The 27,422-nt window shown below is 42.1% G+C and overlaps 1 protein-coding gene across 2 annotated transcripts in view; it reads right to left on the bottom strand.

Moving 5' to 3' along the window:
* Window positions 1–9,220: 9,220 nt before the first annotated feature.
* Window positions 9,221–27,422, bottom strand: part of LCLAT1 (lysocardiolipin acyltransferase 1) — a 98,282-nt gene continuing 80,080 nt past the window's right edge. For both annotated transcript variants that reach the window (XM_048078411.2, XM_048078409.2), the window contains one exon: window positions 9,221–13,338. In XM_048078411.2, the coding sequence (XP_047934368.1) occupies window positions 12,830–13,338 (509 nt within the window). In that variant the 3' untranslated portion in view covers window positions 9,221–12,829. The remainder of the gene's footprint in view (window positions 13,339–27,422) is intronic.

Raw genomic sequence — 27,422 nt, 5'->3', positions numbered from 1 at the left:
TCCTCACTGCCAGTGAACTGAAATGTGCAGCGGACACGCTCTGAGATTGTGGTCATCAAAATGGAGACCGAAGTCACTGCCATCACACCAAAGACTTTCCACTTCAGCATAAAGAAACACATCCTTAAGCAAGAAGGACATTGCAGACTTTTATTGTTTCATGCTGGCTACAAAAACCCAATGTGATTGTAAACAAGGATTTAGTAGTCTTGCTCTACTGCAGATGCCCCATGAAACAGCTAATTCAGCCAGCTCCGCACATATCTGCTCTGCACAAAAATCAGACCTGCAGCTTTCACTGTAGCTCTGGAGTTTGATGCTTTGAAAAGCAGACCTGCCCCATGCCTAGGGATAACGTACAAAGATAAAGCAAGATCAAGAGGGACAGCTTGAGACAAAAATCACAAGTATCTTATTGTCTCCATAAGTCTATATTACACAAAGTAATTACAATAAAAACAAGATTGAATACTATCAAGCCTCTAAAAACAAGCTGTGTATATTAGTGCCCCAAGGCAAGATATCATCTAGAATGAGGGCACTTGGAGGAGATAATCTCTATCCCTACTCCTCTGTGCACACACACACACACACACACACATTCTCATGTCACAACGTGAAAGAAAATAAACTAAAACAACTCCAAATCTTACAGACATCAGAGAAGAGCAGCCAGCAGAGGAAGCAAGCACACATCTCACATCAACCTGCATCGGGCTGCCAGGCGACGCTGTCAGCGGCACTCCATCATCATTCAGCGCACAGCTCCAGGAGTGCAGCAATGTAGTCAAGTGTGCACACGCCACGACAGAAAAATATGGCATCAAACAATATTATCATGCCACCCATTTCATGTAAGGTGGCAGTGCCCCTTACTGCTTGAAGGGAAAGGCAGCATCCAGCAGACGTTTGCAAGAAAGGGTAAATACAAAGGCTGGGAAGACAGGGAGCTGTTTGCATGTCAGTAGCAGCACACGTTGCTTTACAGGCTCTCACAGCAGCAGGATTGTTCATACTAAATTGTGATGCTCGTGATTAGCAGTATCAGTAATAATAAAGACAAATCCCTGAGCCAGCTGCAAGTGGCCAGCAAAACCCCCAAACAACCACTGTATTGCAGCACTCAAGACAGGAATCCTAGTAAACAAAATCTCCAGCAGTCACACTGCCCCCCATGGAAAACAGTCACTGCAGCCAATGGCTGTCTTTAATATCCTCCTCCAAACCTGCCTTTTGCTATATGAAATACTGCTCATTTAGGAAAGGGAAGGAAGGCAAGGCAAGGAAAGGAAAGGATCATTTGTGAGAAGTATCATCTGCAAGAACAGACACCAGCCATGCAAGACACTTCCTATGAATTCAAGTGTGACGTTTGCCTGAGTTTTTCCAGAAATCCCTTAAGAAGCCAGGCCAGGAGCTGGTTCCGAGCAGCCTACTGGCTTTGAGGACTGGATGTGGACCCAGCCATGAGTGAGGGATGTACATCAGCAGGAGCAGGCGTGCTACAGACTGGCAGCACTGCCATCGGTGAAAAGTCTCTGGAGCTACTGGGCCACATGGCCCAGAAACTGCAGCTGAAAGAAATTGTTCACAAAGACAGCACACATTGATTTTAATAATGAGGCATCATTAACTACAAAGAGGTATCAAATGGTATAAAAATCCCTTAAAAGCCTTCAAGTATTCAGATTATTACCATGTTCTGGCGATGACCTTCCAAAAACATAGGAAGGTGCCCAAGAAAGCAAAACAGCACCCATAAACAACCTCTTTTGTCCTATCTTTCTAGAAGTGTCCATAACTAAAGGATGTGGGATACTGTTCTCCCTCCAGCAAACATCTTACTGTGTGGATGCTTGCACAGACTGTCAGGGCATGATCCTGGTGGAGGACCCAGCTCTGCATGGTCTACAGGAGTCATTACAGAGCCTTCAGAGCCAAGTTTACACATCAGCCTTGTTTCCTCCTTCAAATACTCAGTATCATCTCCTTCAGGGTTGCATTCAGAGTTGAACAGCTGAAGTACTGAGGGACAAACCAGTGCATGGGTTACTCTGAATCCTGTTCCTGCTCCCTGTTACTCTTCTAGAGCAAGGCATGCCAGCAGGGAAATACAAATTCTCGCTGTTGCTCTGTTGGTATGCATTTTGCCAATGTACCCAGCAGAATGTTTATAATTCTTTTGCCTTTTCCTTTTTTTTTTTTTCCTTTTTTTGTTTTCTGTTTTGTTTTGTTTTTGTTTTCCTAAGGTTGCTCTGCCTGCATATATGGTAAACACATCCATAGGAACAATATTAAGAAAATGCAAAAATTCAGGTCATTTGCCAGGCTGTTCATGCTTGGAGCAGCACCCTGGGTATGGGTTTAAAAATAACCTGTAAATTTAATTTAATAACTGCTATCAAAATCCTATCTGAATCCTAATGCATTTTTTTTTGATTCTTCCTGCTTTCTACATCCATCCAGTCTGAGGGAGACATGATAAAATATTATCATTACGTGTCCTTCATGTTTCTGCACAGCTCTTCGTAATTTAGCTGGAATTTGACTCAGCCATTTGAAAGAGCAAATCCTCACACCTCATAGTCCACAGCTCATTTATCAGAGAATGAAAGAAAAATTACTGGCATCACACAAAAGCTTTTGTATTTTGCTTTCCATGTATATTTTCCCTCTGTGCTCTGTGGCTTTTCAAAACTACTAGACTCACACAACAAACACAAAACTTTTTTTTTTCTTTTTCCTTTTTTTCCCTCCTAAAGGGAATGATGCTGATGTTCCTTATCCATGGTTACTGCAAATGCAGAGATGTGGGTTAAAGTCCCTCTTGTTTCAAGGTTAGCTCTTAGCGGCTATTAGGAAGAGAATAAAATTAGACCAAAAGTGTGAGTATTCTTGCCCACAAATTCTACCCTCCTCCAGCAATGAGGTACTGAGGAACTGTCAGATGTTCACTGTGTATTAAGAGGCTTCCCAAAGAGCTTTCTTATATCAACGTGTCCACTCTTCCCTTGAACCTCTATGAGGCTTTTAGCGTCCTCAGCATCCCAGTGCAGGACTGTGCCCCAAGTGCAGGACCTCCGCCTGGGCTCTCTGATGCGCTCGGTGGTGTCACAGAGCTGGCAGCGACCTCACAGTCTCACTCCTGCCCTTATCCCCCGGTGACAGCAGCCACCGAGGCCAGTGTCGCACGGAGAGGCTTCTCCAGAGCATGGCACAGACGCTTGTCTCTGGGGCAGCCGGGCCCCACCTCCAGAGGCCAGCTGGCCACCTGGCCCAGGCGCAGGGCCCGTCCCCGCAGACACTTGCTCACGGCGCTCCGCGTCCCCCCTCTCTTGCAGATGCTGAGGCGCCGCACGGCTGCAGGAGTGGTGTGGATCCTCGTCCCGTGGCAAGGCTGGAGCAAGGATTGGGCTTCTGGAAGCTCCTGCAGATGCACACCCTGAGGAAGTCCCTGGAGACCAAGCTGGGAGCTCTCCCCACCATGGTGCAGCAGTCCCACAGGAGGTACACGTACAGGATGGCACGCCGCACGGCTCCCATGCTGCTGCCCTCCCGTCCTGCCCCCTCCTACTTCTCTTCTGCGGAGGCCCTGTTCCTGCATGAGGATGTGCGGGAGGCCCTGGAGATGCACATCCGAGAGAAGAAGCTGCCCCACCACTGGGGCTTGCCTGCAGGGTCGCTGGCAGAGCCCCAGGCACTGCCATCAGTCCCCTAAGAGCAGCGCGCCGCGCTCCACGTTCAGCACTGCCCTCGAGACTCAGGGTTGGGCACCAGGAAAGCGGGTGTCCGGTGGAAAACATCATCTGCTGCCTGTGCTGTGAGGGACAGAAGCTGCGAGGGAAAGTGGAGGCCTCCCCATCACTGACTCTTCCTACCCCTGTTCAATCCATTAAACCCATTCCTATTAAAACTCCCCCTCTTCTGGGCATCTGCATTGATATGAGGAGGGCTGGGAGGGCTGGGAGGGCTCTGAGGCTCACCACGGCGCTGACAAACCAGGGCTGCGAGATGAAGAACATGGCACCCCTATGATTCTATAATTCTATGATACTGAAGAGAACTGGCCCCTGTACTGAGCCCTGGAGGACACCACTAGTCGTTGGCCTCCAACTGGATTTATCTCCATTTACCCCTAATGGTAACGGAGCAGTAGTTTTCTATTTCTTTGCCACCCAGCTCCCAAGTGCTCAAACAGGAGATTAAGCCCATGCTGTGCAGTAGTTATAGGAGAGCAGGCAAAGGCTTGGATAGCGAGCCACAGAAATGTCTTGGAACAGCTGGCAAGGGGAAAAGAATAGCTCTGTTGGTGCATGCCTATAAAAAGGTTTATATGCTGCACGCTGAAGGATAAAATTGACTCCATTACAGTCAAGTGCCTCGATATCTTCAGCTGTGTGCAGACACTTCTGATCCACAAGGAAATTGCTTCAGTGCCTTTTGCTGTGCCCTGTTAGCTGAGATATGCAACAAATGTACTCTCCAGTGACAATTTCCCTGCACATGCTGGTTGAGGTGGGCTTAGGAATAACTGTCCAAACCCTCCACATTAAGTAAGGTAAAAAGTGATGCAAGTGCGGCTGCCTCCTGCAGTCACTCTGGCCCTGGACTGTTTCTGTGCCAGGGGACCCAGGATGTCTGTGCAGGCTGGGGAATGCAGCTGCTGCTTTCCCCTCTGCAAATTCAGCTGGTGGCAAAGCTGAGCGCCTATTCCAGAGACACAGAAAGAAATAGGACATGAACACATCTGGTCACACAGGCTGCCCCAGCCCAGCGCTGCCTTCAACACTACTCATATAAAACACAGAAAGACAGCTGAGACCCCTTCCTCCTCTCCGGCTGGTAAAGATAGAAGTTCACTAGTGAAGGCACATACACGAGACTCTCTAAATTCACAGGCACACACACATTCATGGATCCTTCGAGTCCCTGGCATGACCTGTCTGCTCAGCACTCCTGCCTGGATCCCACAAGTGCTGCCATGGCCCCTCTGGCCATCCAGCACCCCCAGTGGATCCCTCAAGTACTGGTGCAGCCTGTCTGTCCACTCAGCACTCCTGCCCAGATCCCTGGACCTCTTACTTACTTCATAGGTCGCCTACTCGCTGGCTAGTCCAGTTGAAGTTTGCTGCAAATGCACACACATACATGCACACACAAATGGCTGCACAGAAGGGTGTCACTGCCCCTGGGGGTATTTAATAAAAGCTGGATGTGGTACTTAGGGACATAGCTTAGTGGGTAATATTGGTGGTAGGGGCATGGTTGGACCAGATGATCTTGGAGGTCTTTTCCAACCTTAATGATTCTATGATTCTATGATATACCCTATAGTAAACTCATATGCTAATTTCTCCCTATATAGGCAAGGCCTATCAAGTTGATAATGGAGTCCAATGGGTGATAGAGAATGAATTTTTCATTTTCATTTTCCAGCAGCAACCGCAGCAAGCAGATGTTGCCAAGTAAATCTGACAATTAAAGCAACTACTGAGATTACATTACCAAGATTACATTTAATATGGATGGCCAAATCCTTCAAACAAAATCAATGTTCTTTTACTTAATAATACCCTCACCACATCTTAATGAAGGCTCCTCCAGCACAAGACTCTATTTTTCTGCAGTCATTTCTTCCTGTGACATCGCTGACTGCATCAGATGGTGCATAATTGCTGTTTTCCTCCATTTCAATTGGATTTTATGAATTCCCATCCTTGATTTGTCAATTGCAGGATCAATTAATCAGGGGTTCTTAGCAGAGAAACGTTTTTGCTACTGAGAAGGAAGAGGAATTCATTTAAATTCTGCATCTTCCTGCAGTATCCAACATACTTTATTCAGTCTCCCCACCAGGCATAGACAGGAGGACAATGAGGGACCTACAGACCAGCACTTTGCCACCTGAGTTAACTGCTGAAATAGGAACCAACTAGCGATAACCCACAGCAGGTCAGCAGGGCAGGGCCACGCACAGAGATGGACCTTTCATGGGCAGCATTCAAGAAGCAGCAAGGCACCACTGGAGCACAAGTGGTTGCAGCAGCTGTGGGTGAGAGGAGACAGACCACTCATCCCAGTAGATTCAATTTAATTAGTGATGCCTGGAAAAATTTAATGAACTCATGTGCTAAACCTTTGTTCAATTACAGAGCCTGGTGTAAACCTTTTCTGAAGGCTGGGGGGGAAATGTTAATTTATGTATCAGATGGCACCTGTCACTGGGTGAAGTGTCCCCCGGTGGGGTACATGCAACATCCTTGTCAAGCTGAGATTTTGCTGCAGCATGGGTCCTGCTTCCTCAGAGGTGATGAGCATCTGAGCTAACATCCCAGCCAAAGCCAGTGCCAGGACGGCCCACTTGTGCTGCCTGAACTTGTCCCTCTAAGCTCCGGGACACATCCTCCTAGAACCCAGTCATATTTTTAGGTTCTTCTCCCTGCTGATTCATTAGCAGAGCTGATGTTCTCCAAAATGCTGGGCATCCAACCCTCAAACCGTGCACTCAATGCACTTCTGATAAATACAGACCACTTCAATTAGATAAATTGCTCTAATAGGCATTGTCTGTCCTTGCTGTGCACACACAGGCCACCAGGAACTGAGACGCCTCTGCCAAGGGTATGAATGGCTGCCTTGCTATTTGTTTTATTTTAGCCGTCTTCTGTTCTCGCTGGCTTCCTTCTACATGGCCTTAATCAATTACTCAGGGAGGTTCAGTGGCCCTGGCAGGACTCCAGATTTGGCACAACCTATCCATGCTGCTGCCAAGACGAGCAAAGCTGGTGATGGAGCAGCTCCCATGGGAGCCAGGGATGCAGAACGTCTTCCCTTCCTCTTCAGGGCTTCCTGGATTCTGAAAAGCTGAAGGTCTCCAGCATCTCTGACTGGCTCCACGCATTTGTATTGGCTAGTTTTAGTTAGATTTTAAAATACACCTGAAATTGGGAGTCAGCTGCAATTAGTGGGTAAGAAGCAGAAAGGTTAGGAAGCTTTGGTGCTCGAGTGTTGTTTGTCATGCCCTTTCTCACTGCTGACATCTGAGATCTCCGTTGCCTGTATGAAGGCTTTTAGCAATAATGATCAGGGAGTGAATACAAATAAGACCAGCTGGGATTTGGAGAGGCCTAGCTAAAACCTGAATTTGTTTCTTAATTGTATATCAGAGCATTTGGCCAGTCAGGAGGAAGAAAAGAACTTCACACCCAGGTTTACCACTGGAAAAGGAACGTGGTTTTGTTAAGAAAAGGTGCCTGGTTTTGTTATTAGAGCAATGGGAGCATCTAACTGCATGTTGTATCAATACAGAAAGCCTAAAATGTTCAGGAACTTGGTAACAGCAAGGCTTAAATGGAGCTGGGCTGTGATCTTACAAGATTCATGTCTGATAACTTTAGGACTCTGACGTTACTGCCATCTGTGAGTGGCAAAATGCAGAATAATCACTAAATAAAGCATTAATAACACAGTATGAAAGACATAATTAACAGACATAACAAATGCTAGGTGATGTTTTTGCACAGTGATTTTTAACCTGTGGCCTCTGGGTCCTTGTGGCGTGTGCAGCAAGAGCCCCCTGAAGAGGACCAGGGAAGGTCTGCCTCACATTTGTGGGTTTGTCCTGACATTGCTCCTTGAGAAGTGTTCAGGAATCTGCTAGGCATAAACCAATGAAAGCCTCGGGGGGACAGAAAGTCATGCCTGCACATACTATTTAGGAAGAGGAGGAGCTGTTTCCATTACATGCACTCACTGCACACCATTTGTTCAGCATTACTCAGCCAGGCTGGCCGTGAGCGGCATACTGATAGCACAGAGGTCTATTGAGGTGGCTCGAGGGATATTTATGACAGGAACTGCTCCACTTGTATTTGTTGTTCCTACTGTGCAAGCACACAGAACGTCCTGTTATAACTTTAATAGCTTTTAGGCAACGGCTTAGAATAATGAAGCTAATTAAAGATGAAATATTTAACCTTTATCCCTATCTTTACCTAACAGTCAATGATCTGATCTCTTCTGGTTGCCTGCATCCCTTGCTGGCAGCTTCACATCCCGGAAGGGGGATGAGGGATGGTCCCGTAACTAAACAAACAGCTCTGCTTTTGCTCCTGGACCAACCATCTCCTGACAGGCCATGGTCTGCCACCAGGCTGAGAAAAAAGGACAAGTGTGACAAAACAGAAAGGCACACTGGTCTTGTGGAGCTGGAGTCCCTCTGACCCTCGAAGAGGCTCGGCAGAGTACTGTGGTGTCCCCCTGCCAGTGGAAATTTGTGCTCCATCTACAGGACCACAGGTCCAGGGTCTGCCAGAGCCTGCAGTGGGAGAATGCTGAGCCCTGCTGCTCCTCGTCTCGCTCCCTCCTCCCCCTCTGAGCCCTAAATGATGCAAAAGGCTTGGTAAGGATTTTTCTTTTGTGAAGACTCAGCAGGAAGCGGCTAATGCAACCTCTCCTGCTCATCCCCAGTGCTCATATCCAATGGATAATAAAACCACAGGCTCCCTTCTCATTAATCCCTATTTACGCGCTCTCTCACTTACATAGCACTTTCTGTCATTAGCAGCACAAAGCCGAGAGACTGCCTTTAAGCTTCACACCACGTGAAGAGGCAGACCTCGCTTGCTGTAACCTTGCAGACCTAACTCAGTGACAAGTACCTCAGCAGCTCCCAAGAAACACAGCTCTCACCCTTCCACACCAAACTAGTTTCCAGACAACGGAGCGAGAAATCAATGAGCCCACAAAGTTATATTAAAAACAGGTCCTATAAGGAAGTAAACCTTGCTACAGACCATTGTTTGTGCCAGTAATTACAGTGGTAATAAAAGGATATATCTAAAGCTGAAGAATGATCTCCATATTGACACCTAGCATTCCTTTTCAAGCCACAGCTAATTCTTGAGCAATACTGGCTAAGAAGCAAAACAAGGCTAATGTTGAGCTATACTTCCTGCATGCACAAAGGTTTCCACGTTGCTTTACAGGAACAGGCTAGAAGAGAGTGTATAATTGTCTCTTTCCAACTTGTTATGAACAGCAGGGAAATGTGTCACCTCAACAGACACAACAGCTACAAACCATCAGTCAAGTACCTGAAGGGACACCAGTCTGCCCAAGTGAAGTGAAGGGGGACACCCATCTGAGTGAAGGCAAGGTTTGTTCCTTATGGATGTGTACAGCTTATGTCACACACTGAAATGAAAACAGTAAAATTAAACCCATGCAATGCTTCAGGTCTTTATTGCGGCTGTAGAGTAATTGATACATGGTTAAAATATCCTAATATAATCACTGAACTTTGAAAACTAAGTTTTTCTGTAGGTTTGTAGTGTCCTGGTGTTTTCATTCCTACAACGTTCATATAAAATCAAGTTATAAAAACACTGATCTTTTTTAAACAACGGAGATTGATTCAACGCACAAAACTAGGAACCACATTTTGTATGATCATGACAAGAACTCACAGAGCAGCCTGGGGCCTTGCAGCATTGAACATAAGAGAAATGTCTTGGTCTGATGTTCTGTTACCCAGATGAGTTTAAGGACACAGACACAGAGACAGGATTGTAATCTTTCAGTTCTGAGAAAAGAGAAAGAAACCCACAGTGCTGAAGAGGAAACATTCGACTGAACAAAGAGTATCTTCAAAAGCAAGAAAACCATGCCATTTCTCTCAAATAACATAAGGAAGACCTAGCAGAGATGGAGGTGCTGTAGCAGGAGTAGTCGCTGTTGAACAGTGTGGCTGCTGGGACTACAAGAGGACATAAGCAAGCCATGACAAACCATGCTAATAAGTAAGACAAATCTTGGTGGCAAAATGCGGTCCACAAAAGATAGGTGTGTTTGATTCCTGGTGTATTAGCACCTTTAATCTAACAGCATTGAAAACACTTTAAAGTAACTTACCCAGCACGTCCTAGTAAGTGTAGTTCAAATAAGGAAACAGGGTGAATAAGAACAAGATATTCTCCCCAAAATCTGCATATTAAAACCTTTTGAGTACAAGCTACATTTTGACCAAAGAGGAAAAAAAAATTCACAGAAAGATCTCTCACAGCTCTTCAATCACTTTTTAAACATTTTTTTGTCTTGCATTTCTAATTAAATTGAAAAATGATGCACATAATATGGAAATTTACATCTGTCTCTAAGTCAACACCCTTCCTTGCAAGAAGAGGATTCTTCATTTCTCATGTGCTACCCTGCTTGATGGAGTCAGGCAGTGCAGATGTGGCATTTACAGCTCACAAGAAGTTATTTCTGTTCAATCTGAATTGCAGAATTGTAGGATGTTTACCACATTACAGTAGGTTACATATTTGGCTCTGGCTGGACAGAAAATCCCTTTTAAGGGATTTTATTTCATTTATTTTATTTCATTTTCAGAGTACAACTCTATTCAAACACATAAAAATATACAGGAAGTCTTTCAGCTCTATGACTAAGACCCACACTGATGTTTCTCATACATTTTCACAGAGATTTCACAGAATCATTTTATGACATCACAAAGTTCTCTGAATGACTGAAAAAGGTGTAATTGGTATTCATGTCACCATCATGTAACCTACCCTCTGAAATGATTCCTGAAGACTATACTTAGGCTATTGGAGTAGTCTGGCCATGTTTACGTACGGTGTGAAAGCACAACCGCAGCTCAGGACAAACTAAAAGTCTTTTAGGTCTCCTCCGCATTAACTATAAACGATGTTTATAGTTTTCTCTTGCAATGACAGTACCTGGACATGTAGAGAACTGCACGAAAGCACAGCACAAAGCAAAAAAAAACCCCACAAGCTATGCAGATTTAAGCTGTTGCCTAAATGTCTTTGATATCACAGGATTACATTAACAAATGTCATCATACTGCACAAGAACTGCAACAAAACACCAGTTATTACGTTTTTAGGTACTCAAATATAAATATGAAAAAATCATTAAGAAATATAATCCTAAATATAAATCTACTTCTAATTATTTTTTTAAGAAAAAAAGGGTTAAAAAATTAGAGTAAAACAGATAGCTTCAAGTACTTTCTGCATAATAAACAGTTATTATTAGCACGGATTAAAAAATACTTGTCGCCTTGCAAGGGACAGTTGAATAGAGGCTGGTGATTCATTACAAAAATGGCCTTTGATACAAACATATTAAAAAACATGTTAAGTGTTGTAATGTAGAAGAAAACAGATGTGCCACAGTACTACCCCAGTGCTTGAGATGGGCAGCACAGTACAAGATACACCTTGCACTCTGCACATTTACATTTCGGAGCAATGCAACTCAACATACAGAGCCAGGCCATTTGGGTTTAACTCAAAAGTCAGGAAAGTTTTGCAGCAATACATTTGACCAGGTGGTCTAACATTTTTGAGGCTGAACAAGAAATCTAATCTGAAGTGTCTCCTAAGTGCTGGCAATGTTTGCACCTTTTAGTGTGTGACCATGATCATTACCCTTATTACATACAACAAGAAGTACACTTGCAAAATCCACTGTCAGACTTTAAACCTCCAGGTTTTCTGAATGTCATGAAGCGAAGGGAAAGTTGGGGCCCAAAAAAACAATGTAAAATTACAAGTGAGTATGGAAAAGGAATGATGTAATCAGACAATCAATGAAAATAGTGCAAAGGGAAGATGTAACTCAATTTCTATGTGTTGTGATAGTCTGAACCCCATCTCTTGTAGTACCTATATGGAGACAACTGTTGCATCAGATGCATTTCAGCAGGTCTCGCTGGCGTGCACAGAAAAGACAGTCTTCCTGCCCAGTATTTTGACAACTGTCCAGTGTTTAGACAATTGAAATGTCTAAGGAAGCAATGTGAAAACAGAACTAAACACTCCAAAGAAAAGATAGCTTCTCTGGAAGAAAAAAAGAAAAAAAAAAGTATTTGCAATTAGATAATGTCTACAATGAGACTTCTTTGAGAAAACATTTGCCAGCTACTCAGAGACAGACACTTATTTTTACCTCTACCAAAAAAACCCACAAAAAAACACCACCAATAAAACAACATCAACAACCAAAAAAGCCCAGCTCCCCTATCCTGCAACTCTGTATACTACAGTAGGAACAAACCTCTCACAGCTAAGAAGGGAACCAAAGCAGTATGAAAAAAGCAACAAGAAATCAAAACCTTCTTGCACAGGTCTATTAAATAGCGTGAAGACTTAAACAGAGGCAGAGCCAGCACTGTTTTCTGTACTAAAACACAACGCTGAAGGGCTTAAAAAAAACTTCTGATCAACTGAGCCAGAACAGGTGACTAGTGTGCTAGGTTCAGTAGTGTTTGGAAAAGCTTCAGTGAAAGTATTTTGTAGTAAGTTTGAATATTTGAAATAGCAAAAAAAAAAAAGAAACAAAATCTCCTCCTCCAACTTGTACTTACCATCGAACCATCGGTAAACTTAACAGCTTTTCAAATCTGGTGCTCACTTTCTAATAATGTGATTACACAGAAATCCTACTTCTTTCTTAGCTGGACAGTTTGGATTTGTATATGAAAGTTCAATGCATATCACAGTTATTAACATCCTTTTGATTGTTTAATAATCCAGCAAAGTGTTTCTTAATTACAGCAGGATGCAGTTGCTAGCTGCTTGCAAGAACAATGTTGAAATTATATTGAGATAAAAACTATCATTTTCACATGTATCAATAACTAATGTTTTTCTTTCTTTTCACAGAACTAAGTGCAAATGTCTAACAGACAATGGTGATAGTAAAAGACAATTCTCATGCAAAAATTCTTCCCTGTTCATAGAATTCGCAGGATGTCTCAAAATCAAGCCTTTTTACATCCTTCTCTACCCAAGAGCTAGTTGTTTTTTATTTTTGTGTTGATAAATTTCTGTTGCTTTTTAAAATATCGATGACAAGCAAGTTCAATTAGTTCCAGCCCACCAAATATTTTCTGCTGCACAACAAAAAAGACTATCATGGCCACAAAGTACCATCGTGCAAAGCGGTACAGGTACAGCAGTGCCAACATACCCAGTGGGAACACCGTCCAGTACAGAAGCGAGATGCACTTAACTGCAAAGACCCTGAGTTCTGATTTACATGGTGGAATAATGCTTTGCCTTGTTTTGTCAAAGCACTTTCCACCTTCATAGAAGTGTCGGAGTCTCTCCTCTTTTTCTTCCCAACGCTTCTGGCACCAAAGCTGTAACTCCTCCTTAGAAGTGGGCACTGTCTCTATGGGGTATCTCTGGACATGGAAGTGAATCTCTTTGGGGAAGTTTCCATTCAAAAGGTGCTTCTCCGTCTGAGGAATGTTTTGGGGGTATGCCACGGTTATGTCATGGATAGCATCGAGATTGTTACCTAGAAGAAAGATTTGGGGTAAAAGATCAATACACGTAATACAGCAACCAAAACACTCATCACTTCAAGGCACGATTGAAAAACTGTCAAAATGGTGGCAGAAATCCCAAAGATACATTAGCTACACAGTTTTTTTTATCTTCTGGAATTTGAAGGCTGAGAGGTCACAGGTTTCCCAGCCATTACCTCTTCTGAATCCCAGCAAAAACTTTTTGGAACAAAATTATACCAATTTGTACAAACTAATGTAGAACTACAACACAGTGAGTAAGAGGATAAAATCAAATTCGAAGGAGAGGAGATGCACATCTGATCTTGGAAAAAGAACAGAGCATGCAGGACAAATCTGTTACAATTTTCCAAAACACTCATACCTGTGCTGCAAACTGAAATTACCTTTAACTAATCAAATATAAATAACAATGTATGTTCCCGTGAACGTTGCAAAAGAATGAGTTTTAAATTTGATTTAGAGCAAGCAGCACACAGTCCTAATTTATCGATGATTTAAGAAAATATACCTGAAGTATACCCAATGTAAACAACAGGAGTTCATTTAATCTAGGGTTCCTTACAAAGGCTGAGGAAGCTCTCTGTCTACAGCTCAGCCAGTTTGGCGGGGTACTCCAGTTAACACGATTTTTTACAATTTGACAACCCAGTACTCTGACAGGGTGAGCTGTTGCCTACTGCATTCCAGATCTGGCAAACACAAAGTGTGGTATAAATGGTGGAAAAGCTGAGCTTTACGTAAACCTCATATTGTTAGCTATTTCGCCAGACTATATTGAACCATGTAAAAAGCAATTGTAGATTAGAAATTCAAGGGAATGCTGATGAAAAAACTCAGTTCTTCATTACTGCGCCTGATCAAGCCAACAGTCCTGGGAGCAGAGCATTATTGCCAAAGTAGGTTTTACAATCACGTCTTTGTACTAACCGTTTTTACATGGATGCTCTTTCTACATACCCTTTTTGCCCTCAGCCTTTGACCAGACATTCTTTTTGGATCGTATATAGAAAATTCTGCCAGTGTAAAACTGATCTAAAAATAGGTGCACTGGACATTACAGAGCAGTTAAGTTCTGCCAGCAGTAATTTATCTTGTCTTGCTGTTTCTATTTTGCTGGCTGTCTCAGTGCAAAATAGAATTGGAGACTAAATGCTGCCTACAGTTGCGATGTCTGAAGACAAATGCTGAGTCACCAGGACAGTATGGGGAGCGCTGACTGACAGATAGGGTGATTAAGCCAACCAACACCATCAATACCAGGCAATGGGTTGCCAGGAGATAGATGGTGATATGAAATCACAAAACAGCAAGTCCTAAGGCGTTAGACTGGAGCTGCTGCAGGACAGCAAAACCCATGATTCCCCTGTGGCCAGGGATGTCTCCACTGTCATCTTCATCCTTTGAGGATTGAGCGAATGACTCGTGTTCTTGTACATAAAGCCTGAGTCCATGTTACGACCGTATCGCGTGCTGATTGATAAGAATTTGGCTGTATCTGCAGAGGGGCTGCTCCAGGGACTTGAAAAGCCTTTCTAAGTCAGAATTCTAGAAATTCTGCGCAGTTAGAAGCTATGCTAAGTGGTAGGAATTGTAGATGATGAGCTATGTTGATTGTTTATTGCGTTTTTATGCAATAATAAATCTCTAATTATAACCACAATCCTGCGGCCGTCTTCATTCTGCCAAGGATCCCTAAAGAACCTGCCCGTCCTCTGCAGCGCTGGGTGACAAGGACAGAGCAAATCAGGTAACATTCACTATGGAGGTTTCTTAGTTAAATTACATTTCAGATGCAAAATTAAACAAAACCATTAGGCAGGTACCCCAGCTATTCAAGACAAAAACACCAGTTTCAGTAGCTTAACATTCTTACAACCTTCATTCTGTAGCAGAAGACCCATATATCCTTCATACCTATGAGCAATATTCTGTCCTACACTTTATAGAAGCACCTTAGAAAAAGAAAGCTTACTACTGCACTCAGGAATGGTTAACGAAATTTATCTGTAGTTATTGTTACACAGCTATAAACGCAAGGTAGATGATTAATACATGCTGCAATCTCTATTTTTGGATGATAGAACAGCTCAAAAGCACCGTTACTTTTCTTTGTAAGCATTCTGTGCTCCAGTCAAAGTTATTTATGTTTCAGGATATGTAGATACACAACATTACTTCAATTAACCACAATGCATAGCTGGTCACTTTGGGCAGTGCACTTATATGTGGCATGGGAAGAATTTACCAGGCTCGCAGCCAAAATAAACAGCATCAGAGAAAGATGCCTTCTTTAAAAAATGTTTCCAAGGAAAAACTAGGACAAATTCTCTCACTATGCCAGCTACTCCATCAGGATTTTTGTTCTGTGTTGAGCTGCCAGATCTGGTAGCCTATTAGAGGTGAGGGTGCTGCAGCCCCCAGTTCCGTGGACCAGCTGGGGGCACATGTGAGCACATACTCCCAGTAGGTATGCACACAGATATGCAGGTACAATACAGACACAGGGACAGCCATGGATCAACACGGACAGGAAACATTGCACTTAGGCAAACACAGACGGCCCCGTCATGTTCCCTTCTCCAGCTGATTGGGATAAAGGTCTGTCAGTGGAACTTAGGTACAAACGTACATCCCCATGGATTCTCCCAACAACTGGTCCTGGAGCCTTGCCCCAGGTGCTAACACCGGGACACGTGTGCCCCTTGGGCTGCAGTCCCTCCCCAGGGTCTGGTGCAGACCCCTTTGCACAGATGTACACACACTGCTGACCTTAGACACTCGGGGCCAGCCAGTAGCTGGTCCTTCGACCCTCTCTTCTCCAGTTGCCTCAAGCAGAGAGAAACAGACAGACATACAAACTGGTCTCAGCTGACCCCAGGATCTGTAGTCTCCCCAGCTGGTGGCTTGGACCTTGTAATCCCTCTAGTAGCCAACTTGTGACCCATCTGATCTCCCCAGTATCCAACTCATACTTACAACTGCTTCAATAACTGGTTCCTAAATATCCCATAAATCTTGCACAATCCCCAAACGCTCTTTTCTGCACCTCATAATGATTCCAAAAGCCCTGCAAGCAGCAATCCCCATCAGCCTGTAAGGTGATGGCTTCTTCTGTTGATGCACCGTGATGAATGTCCACCCTTGCTCACAGCTGGTTGCACTCCCATGACAGCCCTGGTCGGAACTGGGGCAGGGGCTCTGTTTCTCTGTCTGGGTTTTGGGGTTTCCCTGCCTGCTGTTGTGCCACCGCCCTTTGTGTGTGCACAGACAATCCTTTTATCTCACAACCCAACATTATAAAACCTTACAACCAAGAGCCTCTTACTATGTTCAAAATAAAGATAGCATAGGTAAACTGAAAATTACTTTTAATAGTGTGTGTTAAATAATACATCAGCACAATACTTCAGTTCCAGGGGGAAAAGTAGCCTGAATGTAAAAGCAGGATTAAAGATTATTTCAGGCTTTTTTCAAATACATTTGCAGATTCAATTGGTGAAAACTGCCAGAAGTGATGCTCAGTCCCAGATCACAGTCCCAAATATATGGATTGGTTGCACCAGACTCATCCCCTGCACTGCAAGGATCACTCTACAGCGCAAGCACTGCTCGTTCCTCAGTAATGAGTCATGCCAGTGACAAGGACACTTTCTTGCTCATACCTGGGACTGAGCAATGCTGAGCAAGCTCACTGTGAGACAAAAGGATCTATCTACATAAGCACTGACTTGAGGGCCAAAATGATGACTCAGAGCGGAAGCTCTTAAAACTCAAAATGACCATCAGTGTGCCAAAAATAAAGATGAGTCCCAAGCAAATCCATGTAATGAACTGCTCAGACTCTCAGCAGTCTGGAAAGTGAACAGGCAGATGAACCTCCTCAACATCAGCAGTGGTGGCTGTGACCCTTTTTCATTCCCAGTGAGGGTCTCAGCAGCTGTAATTTGTCCTGCTTTACTTACCATTGACATTACTTTAAATCATACAAGGATTATATGGTCTCTTCCCCTGCATTGATCCAGTAGAGAAGATGCTATTCTTAATCAGTACCTCACAGAGCACTGCACTGATGAGTTGTTGAGCCAGAACGGGAATGCAAAGGTGTTCTCACAATAAAATATTCATGATAACCTTAAAATAAGCTATTCTGTGAAGTCAGGCTAATACATAAGGGCCTTGGCCCTTCTACCTCCCACCACAATGTAACTACACCACCTTCCTCCTGCAAAGCAGCATATCTATCCCTTCTCCACAACAACTCCAGATGCTTCATACATCTCCAGACTTCATAAAACATTGCCTTTAGCTCTTCCCATACTTCCCTTAACATCCTCAACTCTACACGCATTTCCTTAGGAAAGCAGGCAGAAGGAGGCTCACCTTCTGTAAACAAACTGATCAACAACATAATCAAAGCAGAGATGGAAATGAGTAGAACAAAACCGGCTGTATTGCACAGTATGTGATTATTTTATGTTAGCTTTGAGATGAAGATGTTTTTGGACATAAAAAAAGCCAAAACTGCTTACTAGGAAATATTACTCTGTTGGCTCCTGAGATTTGAATCACTTTTCTTTGAGAAAACTACATTCTGGAGTATCAGAATGGAGCAGGTTCAAAGATTTACCTTGATTTATTCAAGGAAAGTATCATCCTTGTGAAGATTTAAAACTCCAGGCAGCCCTCCTTAAACAAGCAGTGTCAACCAGGGTTAATCTAAATCACTTTCAATTCAGTAGTTATTGGAAATCTTTTTTCGCTAAGTATAGCAATCACATAAGCAATCAAAAAAGGACATGATAATGCTGACCTTGATTAACAGAGAAGAGTGATTCTGCATAACATATCTTTATCTAGCTATCCCTTTTTCCACTGTCATTGTGATACAAGGAGATACAGAGACCTTTCCCCCTGCCAAGAAGGAGTTAAGGCAATAGCACCTCTTGTCCTTGAGAGTGGAAGCCTGGGAAAGGGACAGTGATAGGTTTTGTGATCATCAGCAGGAAAGAGGAGTGCTCTGTGTGCTGTGCATGGGAGTAGAGATCTACTAGGAACTGTCACAAGGTACCTCCGAGGTACAAAGACCAAGATAAGGTCATCCTCATAGCTATCAGCATACATAGCATAAGCTTACTTGTTTGTTAAATACTTTTGGATCACACAGTTTTGTAGTCTGCAGTCTGATGCCGACATCTCATAAATGTGTAAGACAATACCATGAACTGAAGTTGTCTACAGATTCTATACTGAATCCATGTAGTTTACTTTCTGACCACACAGTTCTGTTCAATTAAACAGGTCATGCAGTGTCGGCCTGCTCTACCAAACTTGTAAGTTGCTCATGAATAAACTAAACCCACTGAGAGTCTTAAATCTCAATATGAAGCACGTTTTTAAAAGCTCAAATCCCTCTTGTAGCTCCCTGAATCTTTTCTAATATTTCAACTTACTTTTCCAAGTGTGGGTACTGGAACCAGATAGAGTTTTCCAAAATGGCCTCATTAAGTTCTTACACAGACACCTAAGACTAATACTCCTACTTGGGGTTGATTTTTTAAATCTTTTTGATGTCTCCAATGATTACATCCTTTCTTGAAGGTACAGTACTGCTTTGAGAGCCGATGTTCACCCCTGCTTATTAAGCATTATGAAGTCCTTTGCTGTATCCTAGAAGGCAATGGAGTCAGTAAGCTATAGTGAGAATACCAAGGACAACACCTGGGTAGGGTTTGAAGTGATGTGCAAAAGAGCTGAGGCACAAAACCCTCCATGAACTATGGCTGAACTGGGCATCCACCTCCCATGGACACAAGAAGCCAAAGAAATGGTAATGGGGACCTGACAGGGTACTGCTCCCCAGTTTCTAAGAAGCATCTAACTGGAAAGGAGAATACTGTCTGGCACACCATCCTTGAAGGACTGTTGATGCCTGAGTAGAGTCAGGGCATGCCAACAAGCTGTGGTAAAGTTTTTCTACTCTTACATACGACAGAACCTAAGGTTCTCTCACCCGAGGCCAGTGTTTGCTAATCAGCTTTGTGTTTGTAGCTTTAACACCTCCCTCCTTTTATTATTTCCTTAAGTCAGAAGGGGACTACAGTAAAGCAAACAATAATTTACCCAAATTTCTTTCTTTTTTTTTTTTATCAGCATAATGTCACTGAACTTGTAATGCCAATTTAATCTAATCAACTCTAATACCTCTCACAGATTTAGCGATTCTTTGCAGAGACTATAAATGAATGTATCTGCAATGTCAGGGGTAGATCTCCCTCCTTCCTACTTGAGGGGATGCTCTTCAGTAGACACATCTGTCAGCTCCCTTCTTCCTCTGCAAACCAGATCAGCATTAATACAAGAAGGAAGATGTGGTATAATTCAGTTATAATATGAGAACTCAGTACCATGGGAAGGCTGGGAAAACTAAGAGCAGATCAAGAAGTAAATTATCCTTATCTGCAAGTTAAGATGTATCAAGCGCTAAACTGATTCCTAGTGGATTAAACAAGAACACTCAGGCACATGAAGGAACAGTGTACAGGGGTGGTGACAGGGAACAATTTGACACAGTGGCTCTCTCTGCAAGACTGTCAGATGGCAGTTGCCCTTAAGTCTTCTCTCCCAGGCTCCAAGGGGTTACTTTCTGAATTGCAAAGCAAAAGCTGCTTGAGCTATAAATAAAATAGAAAATATGTGGAGAGGAGGGAGCAAAGGGATAAAAGGGTTGGAATAACAAGTTATTTTCAGTCACTAGGGATGACCAGGCATAACTGACTCACCACTCTTTACTCTATCATTCCTGAACTACATTTATCAAACCCAGATAAAAAAAATGCTATATTTATTCCCCTGTATGTATAGCTGCCCTCTCCCAGCTCCCCATACTTTGTGTCTGCTCTACACACATATATAGAATTAGGTTTTCATATGTATGTTACATGTTTGGAAGGAGAAAAGGTTGTTTCTAGGCTTATTGTACACTATTACTTATTCATACTGGAAATGGTATTTCATGTAATAGGCACTTATGTAGTGGTATGCAGCTCTACAACTCCACTAAACTTTAACATGAATTTCCTGGCAAACTGACAAGAAATTCAAATGAGAATCACAATTATGCTTGAAATAGAGATAATTTACTATACTGCAGTGAAATCCAAGTCTACCTTGTCATAAGATGTCTTCGCAGAAAGGCAAATTTACATAGATTAGAAAATGGCTGATTCCCTTCCCTTCCCTTCCCTTCCCTTCCCTTCCCTTCCCTTCCCTTCCCTTCCCTTCCCTTCCCTTCCCTTCCCTTCCCTTCCCTTCCCTTCCCTTCCCTTCCCTTCCCTTCCCTTCCCTTCCCTTCCCTTCCCTTCCCTTCCCTTCCCTTCCCTTCCCTTCCCTTCCCTTCCCTTCCCCGTTTCCTTGTAAGAAGTTAAAGTAGTCACCCAAGTATTTCTGGAAAGCTAAGCATCATGACAATTAAGCAAAAGTAAGGTATCAAATAACCTTAAAATAAATACATATATATATATATAAATGCATATACAAACAACTCAATCTTATTCTTATCTTTTAATATAACAGACTATCCACCTAATTCCTCTTCCCTGATAGACATTTGAAATCCCTGGGTATCTGGGAAAGAAGCAATCCATCCGTATACAAACTAAAACCACATCCTTATTAGAGGCAATCCAGTTCTGCTAGAATTCAGCTGTTGCATCTGGAATGTCTCCTGTCATTCCCAACTGGCCTCAATGAGTTAACAGTCAAACAAAACACTCTGGAACAGTTTACATACACAACTGCCATCCCAATGATGTTCAAAACAGCAGGATGTTACTGCTAGGTAAATAATGCAGCTGGCTTAAAACCTGCATTTTTAAAGATGTCAGGAACAGCAGTATGTGTGAACTGTCATGTTGTAGCACGAAAGCGTATGTTAGCTTTCAGCATCCTAGTTAAAATACAGACGTTAAAGGGGCTACCCTTCCTCATCTCTCTGTTCATTCTATAAGATGTTATTTATTTCCCCCGATTCTTCCAAAACCTTTGTTTATACTCTTTTCAAAAACATTTTTAATAGTCCTGGGATTTGCTAGGATGGACAGTAGGGATTCTCATAATTTTGTCATAATTTTTAACCATTTTCAAAATGTTTTAGTTATAGAACATTAGGCCCCAGATGATCTGCAGGCCAACCTTGAAACTTGACTCGTCTTTTGTGAAGTCCCTAGAAAACTAGCATGAGACAGAGCGTGAGAAGTAGAGAAAATAATTCACTACGGATGAAACAAGAAAACAGCTGCAGCGGTTCTTGCTCAGTAATCAACTGATCAAAGTGTATCTTTTCAGGAATGCCATGGAGTTGTCACTTTCCGTCAGACCCTCAGTTCATGTCAATGGAAGGATGGTACTATGAGTAGCATAACACCATCCAACTGAATTGCAATGGTAGCAATAAGTAAATAAATAATGGCTGTTATATAAAAAAAAGTTTTATGTTTGGCTTCTAGTGAATTAAAATAATTCACTTCTATAGCTGAGATAAAAGGTTCAGCTTAACTGTCTCCTCTTACTCATTTTTTCCCCTTGTTTAATGGCTACAAACAAGTAACCTGTTAATTCAGCACACTTTGCTATCTGTTCTTATCACTAACCAAAGTCAGCCGCTAGAGAGTACTCTTTAGCTGCTCAGTTACCTTCCACTGTTTTATAAACTTGCCCTCTTCAAACTGTCCCAGGCATCATCACTTATGTCTACAGTAGCCTCCAGGAGCCCCAGGAAGAGCAATCTGTAATGAGTAGTAAATTCAATTCCAAACAACGCTATAGGTGGGCTAGATGATGCACCCAGTACCATCATATTTGGGATACACAAGAAGAAACAGAAAACACATTCAAACTTTAGAGAAATTCAGTATTACAAATACAGGCCATGCCAATCCAAAATACTTGATGAAAACATACCCTGCAACAAAAATAAAATATAAACTATATGTTGAAAAACACCTGCCAGCAGCCACCTCAAATATTTGGATTGAGCGTTTCCACATAAATCTCGAGCCAATCTCTCACATTTCATGCCTCACTGGTATGTGCTATTGCCATTCTTGGTCACAGTGGCTTGTTTTCATTTCAGTGTACAAAGCAAAAGGAATGCAGAACAGCATCAGCAGTCTGACAAGAAGGTATAATTTCTGCACACAGAAAATTATTAGGCTTATAATCTCTCTCTGATCAATACATGTACAATTAAGTGACATTATCCATTTGCTCCAGCTTGTTTTAAATCCAGGGCAAGGATTTTGCTCTGAAAACACTTAACACACTACCATTTGAAGAACTTCTGCCAAGTATGTCTGTTTTATTATCCAAATTCACAGCTGAGGTATATTTACATAGAAACAAGCTCATCTATACACCTCACTGAGTTAAATCAGTTTGGGGCTTGAGAGGCACTTGAGCTTCATTAACCAGCACAGCCCTCTTCTTGAGTTAAGTTCTTTAATGGAACTTAATTCTTTGAGATTCAACTCTAATACCACTAATTCCATTTCCATGTTTTTTTCTCTGCTGGCTGACTACATAAAACGTAGAACCCCCAACACAAAAGCATACAGCATTGCAAAAAACAGGCATGCAGACCCACGACTGTATGCACTGAGATATGAACTTATTGTTCCTAATCCCATGGTGCTAAAACAGTTTCCACCAGACCACAGTACACAAGTGGACAAACCTTATTAAATTTAATCAGCCCAGTACTTGGGGGAGCCATCTTAATCAGTAAGGGATTTAATGAAAAGCTGCAACTCCAATGAATACTCTTTAATTACGACTGACTAATATTTATCCACAAAGAGGAATTTGTTTCAGCAGTAGTCTGAGGACCTGGAAGAAGCCAAAGACATCAATTTAATAATGGAATGCCTAATTAAAGTATAATGGAAACCTAATTGTGATACACTGCTTTTATAGCACACGATTTATTTAGAACAATTGCTTTTCATTGGGCTCATTAGGGAAACTTAATCAAAACACAATAGTAAAAAAGAAAAAGGAAAAAGAGAAACATTGGAACTTTCATGATGATTATAATCAGCTGACGAAAGATAGTGACATGCTTGTCAAATAAAGCACTGCCATCCCTTCACAGGCTGTGGTTGAAAAATTTCAAAGGCTAATGATTATACAGTTCTTTTCCTCCTTAACAACATGGGATCAGACCCAAACCCTGCTGCAGCTATTTAGTGGAGCTACTCTGGTGGAAAGGAGCCATAAAGTTGAAGGCTCTCAGGATTCTCCTCAGAGAAACCTCGTGTAACACATGCAGCTTCCCAGCTATTGGTGAAGTATATATATCCTGCTGTATTTTATTCCTTTTGTTGGTGAAGCACCAGGAAAAAAGCAGAATGGAAAGGAGCTGCTCCTGCTGCTCCTCCACCCTGCAGTGCCCCGCAGCAAACAGGCACAGGGAGCTCCAGGAGCAGATAACCTTCCTCCAGCGGTGGCTGCTGGAACCGCAGATCCCTTGGCTTTGGCTCAGTGTTGTGATGTGAGAACGGTTTTACCAACAGAAGCTGTCATGACTGTCATGGAAAAGAAAAAGGGATGCTAGGATCTGTGAATACACAGCGCCATGGCTTTGTAGATGAACAGCCGATTGCAGTCATTTTAAATGCACAGCAGCAAAACAGGCCTGTCTCTAGAAATAACAAGATTTGTTTATGGTTTTGTTCCAACTACTGCTGTTCATAGAGATGGTTAGAAAAATTATACCAAGGTCAGTTCTTTAAATGAAAATGAGCAAAGACTGCTGAGTGCCTAAATGGTCATTCCTAAACCTAGATGTAAGCTGAATCCTGAACATCCATCTTTTTGTACTTCCACATGTATGATGCTGTCAGTCTGCCAGCCTGAGAAGTGAAAAGTGAATTCTTCAGGCACAGCAGAAGAGTAGGATGTGGGGCCAGTGGTTCATCTTCAGGTATGGTCTCAGTATCGCAATGGTGATGCTGAGAGAGACCACTCATCCCAGTATACAGTGGCCCAATACTGAGCCAAATGTATTGCTCTGCTCGTTTTAAAAAAAAAAGAACGGGTTGAGGCTCATAATCTACATGTTGTACCTTCATGTTAAAGACACAGGTTACAATGGTCTATTGCTTTTTAATACAGATCAGAAGGCAATCCCATGATGGTAAGTGAAGTCACAGACCAGATGTTGTAAATCCCTGTTGTATACAGACCCATTTGAGCAGAAGTCTAAAACTCATTTCCTGAAAATATCTGCTAGAAACTTCCACCCCTGAACTCCAATGAACATTTAACTCAGATGGCACTGTGCACTAGAAAGCCCTGAAAGCAGTCATTACTAATGTTCTGAACACTGATTTTTGACACAAATATGAATATGTACATAACTAAATCACAAGGAATAGAATCAACTGATTCAATTTAGGAACAGCTTACACTGGACTTTTCAAGAGCTGCAGAATGATAAACCACAAGTTGGTCTTTCTGCAAATAAATGATGAGGTGATGAAAAATCCAATGTAACTTGACTGAGATCATAGACAATTTAGGTCTAAGAAACAGTGCTGGTAGAAACTGCACTTCTGTTTGTCCACCAGGACAAAAGAAGAACTTCAGCTGCTTTGCCTTATTTTCTGAAATACGGAAAACATACCCAATGGATGCTGAAACCCAAAGTCCACCACTCATCTCAGTATATTTTCTGCCCAAGTAATAGTGACAAAAACTTCCACCAACTTTCCATCTGCACTGCCTTTTGAAAACATTAAAAACAAGAAAACAAACAAACAAACAATAAGCAATTATAGCATGAATATCTTTGCAACTACACATAGTGACCAAGATAAAAGAAATACAAAACAAAAAGTGAGATCTAGTATTTTTTTTCTCCCCTTGCAATGTCAACCTACAGTCATAATATCATTAAGTGACAATGGTAACTTTAACTGTGCTGTTTTACCCTAGGATGGCATTTCAAATGTCAAGGCTGACAAAACTCATTCAGCAAACTGACAGCTTCTGTTCAAACACCTGTAGTAACTCATGCTTTGGTGGGCTTTGTAACAAAATGAAAAATTCCTTTATTAGTTTATAAAATATATTTTATGTCAAATCAAAACACAGTGTTAGAAGAGCGAATATGCTGTTGCAATAATAGATAATATCTCAGGAGATTACAAAATGGAATCTTTTTCTAGATCAATCTACAAACGGCGATGTTGTCGTAGTATCATTTCACTCTCACCAACTGCAGACATGAATGAATAATTCTACCCATAGAGTAAAATCCTGGCACGTGTCGGCAATTTAAATTGACTAGTACAGTGAGTTATGGTGCTGTGATGAAATAACTTTCTCAGCAAAAGCTCCAAAATGGAAATGAATTGGCTACTGTCCACTTGTCTTTGCTGACTTTCAAAAACTTCTCCCTTGATACTAAGAGTGACAAACTAGGTATGAAGGTGATTTTAGACTCACTGGTAAATCATTTCACCTTATCTGAAATGGAAAACTGGTGGAGGTCCAGAAAGCTAATTTTACCGTTTTCCAGTTTTTTCTTTGAAGTTATTTTGGTTGTTTCTCTGTTAGAACTACTAGGCACATCTTTATGTCCCTTCCTAAGCCATACACCTTCAAGAGAACAGGCAAAGATAGCCACAGTAGTAGTCTGATACAATTTTATTTATAGCAGACACAAGGCAGATATGAGGCCAAGTTAGTTACTGGGAACATCCTCCTGAGGCTAGCTGCAGGAAAACCTTGTTGGAATTCTCAAAGGGAAAACTTCAGATTCGTGTAATACTTAGAAGAAACCCCTCCTTTATGTGCTGCACTGGGGCTTGATGGTCTTTGCCACCTCCAGTCAGGTTAACACCAGGCAGGGTACATATGTTATCCAGATTCCTTCACAGGAAGGTCCTGGTGTCACCGGACAGCGGGGGCATAGTGGGGTTTGTACAAAGCTGGAATAACAGTACGTGCAAGGGTAGAGTGGGAAGACCTAGTGCTGAGTCCTGCCAGCAGTCCAGACCCAACTGCGTCATGAGAGCCACCCAGCTGAGCACACGATTCCTGATATAGGCAGCTCAATCTCCAGTGGGTCCTGAGAAGTCCCGACCCTGTACTTTCGTTTTAGCATCTGCAAAAGAAATATAAACTATAGCTATCAATAGACAGAATAGGTGTACTAAAATAGAATCTGTTTATGTAACACTCTGAAAAATACATGATTACTCAGACACTTCTACAACAAGAAGGGTTGTAAAAACTGATGAAAAGTCCATCATTTCATCCGGACAGAATCCTGAATGTTGACACTACAGCTGATCTGTGTAGCTAATTCTGATTTACTATACCACGCTTTCTCTTCATGATCTATTCTCTGAAATTGTAAGCCAGTAACAATACCTGTCTCGCTTCTGAATACTGAAAAAGGGAAGAGCAGAACAAACACCACTTAATGCATGATGCCCTGAATTCTTGATTCTTAAGCATATGTTCTCAAAAGGCTGTTTTAAGAAAATATTTACTTTTTGGTTGTTATGGTGATCATCTTTTCACAGCAGTTTATAAAAACAGGAATGGCTAAAAATAAAAAATCCAAAGTAACCCAAGGAACTAAAAGGGGAATATGGCATGCAGATTTTTCTGGTTTCTGAATAAATCTGCATATAGTATCTTGCAGCAGCACGTTTTACAAAGGGAATTAAAGCCATGAAATTAACATTTTAATGAAGTAGAGAGACCATTGACGTCAGGACTACTCACTGATTGCTGCTTCCAGGTGGCCTAATGAGATGAAAATGAAGTTTATATCTTTAGCTAGTCTAAGCCAGGCTTGTTTTGTGACTGTGATTGAATTTAAATGAGAAGATACTTCTGTGTGCAAACATGTCTAGCCTTAGCAAATCTAGGCATAATAAATGCTTAATTTAAAATATTTCATGTTAAGAAAAGGGATTTCAGCCTTCTGCCACAATTCAAAATAAATGCAAAGCCAAAGTTTTATCACTAACTCTATAGCGTGCCACAGTTCTGTACTGAT

The sequence above is a fragment of the Anser cygnoides genome, chromosome 3 (assembly GCF_040182565.1).
Source record: "Anser cygnoides isolate HZ-2024a breed goose chromosome 3, Taihu_goose_T2T_genome, whole genome shotgun sequence".
Lineage (NCBI taxonomy): Eukaryota > Metazoa > Chordata > Aves > Anseriformes > Anatidae > Anser > Anser cygnoides.
Note: the sequence above shows the minus strand (reverse complement) of the source record. Positions and strands in the feature narration are given on the sequence as shown.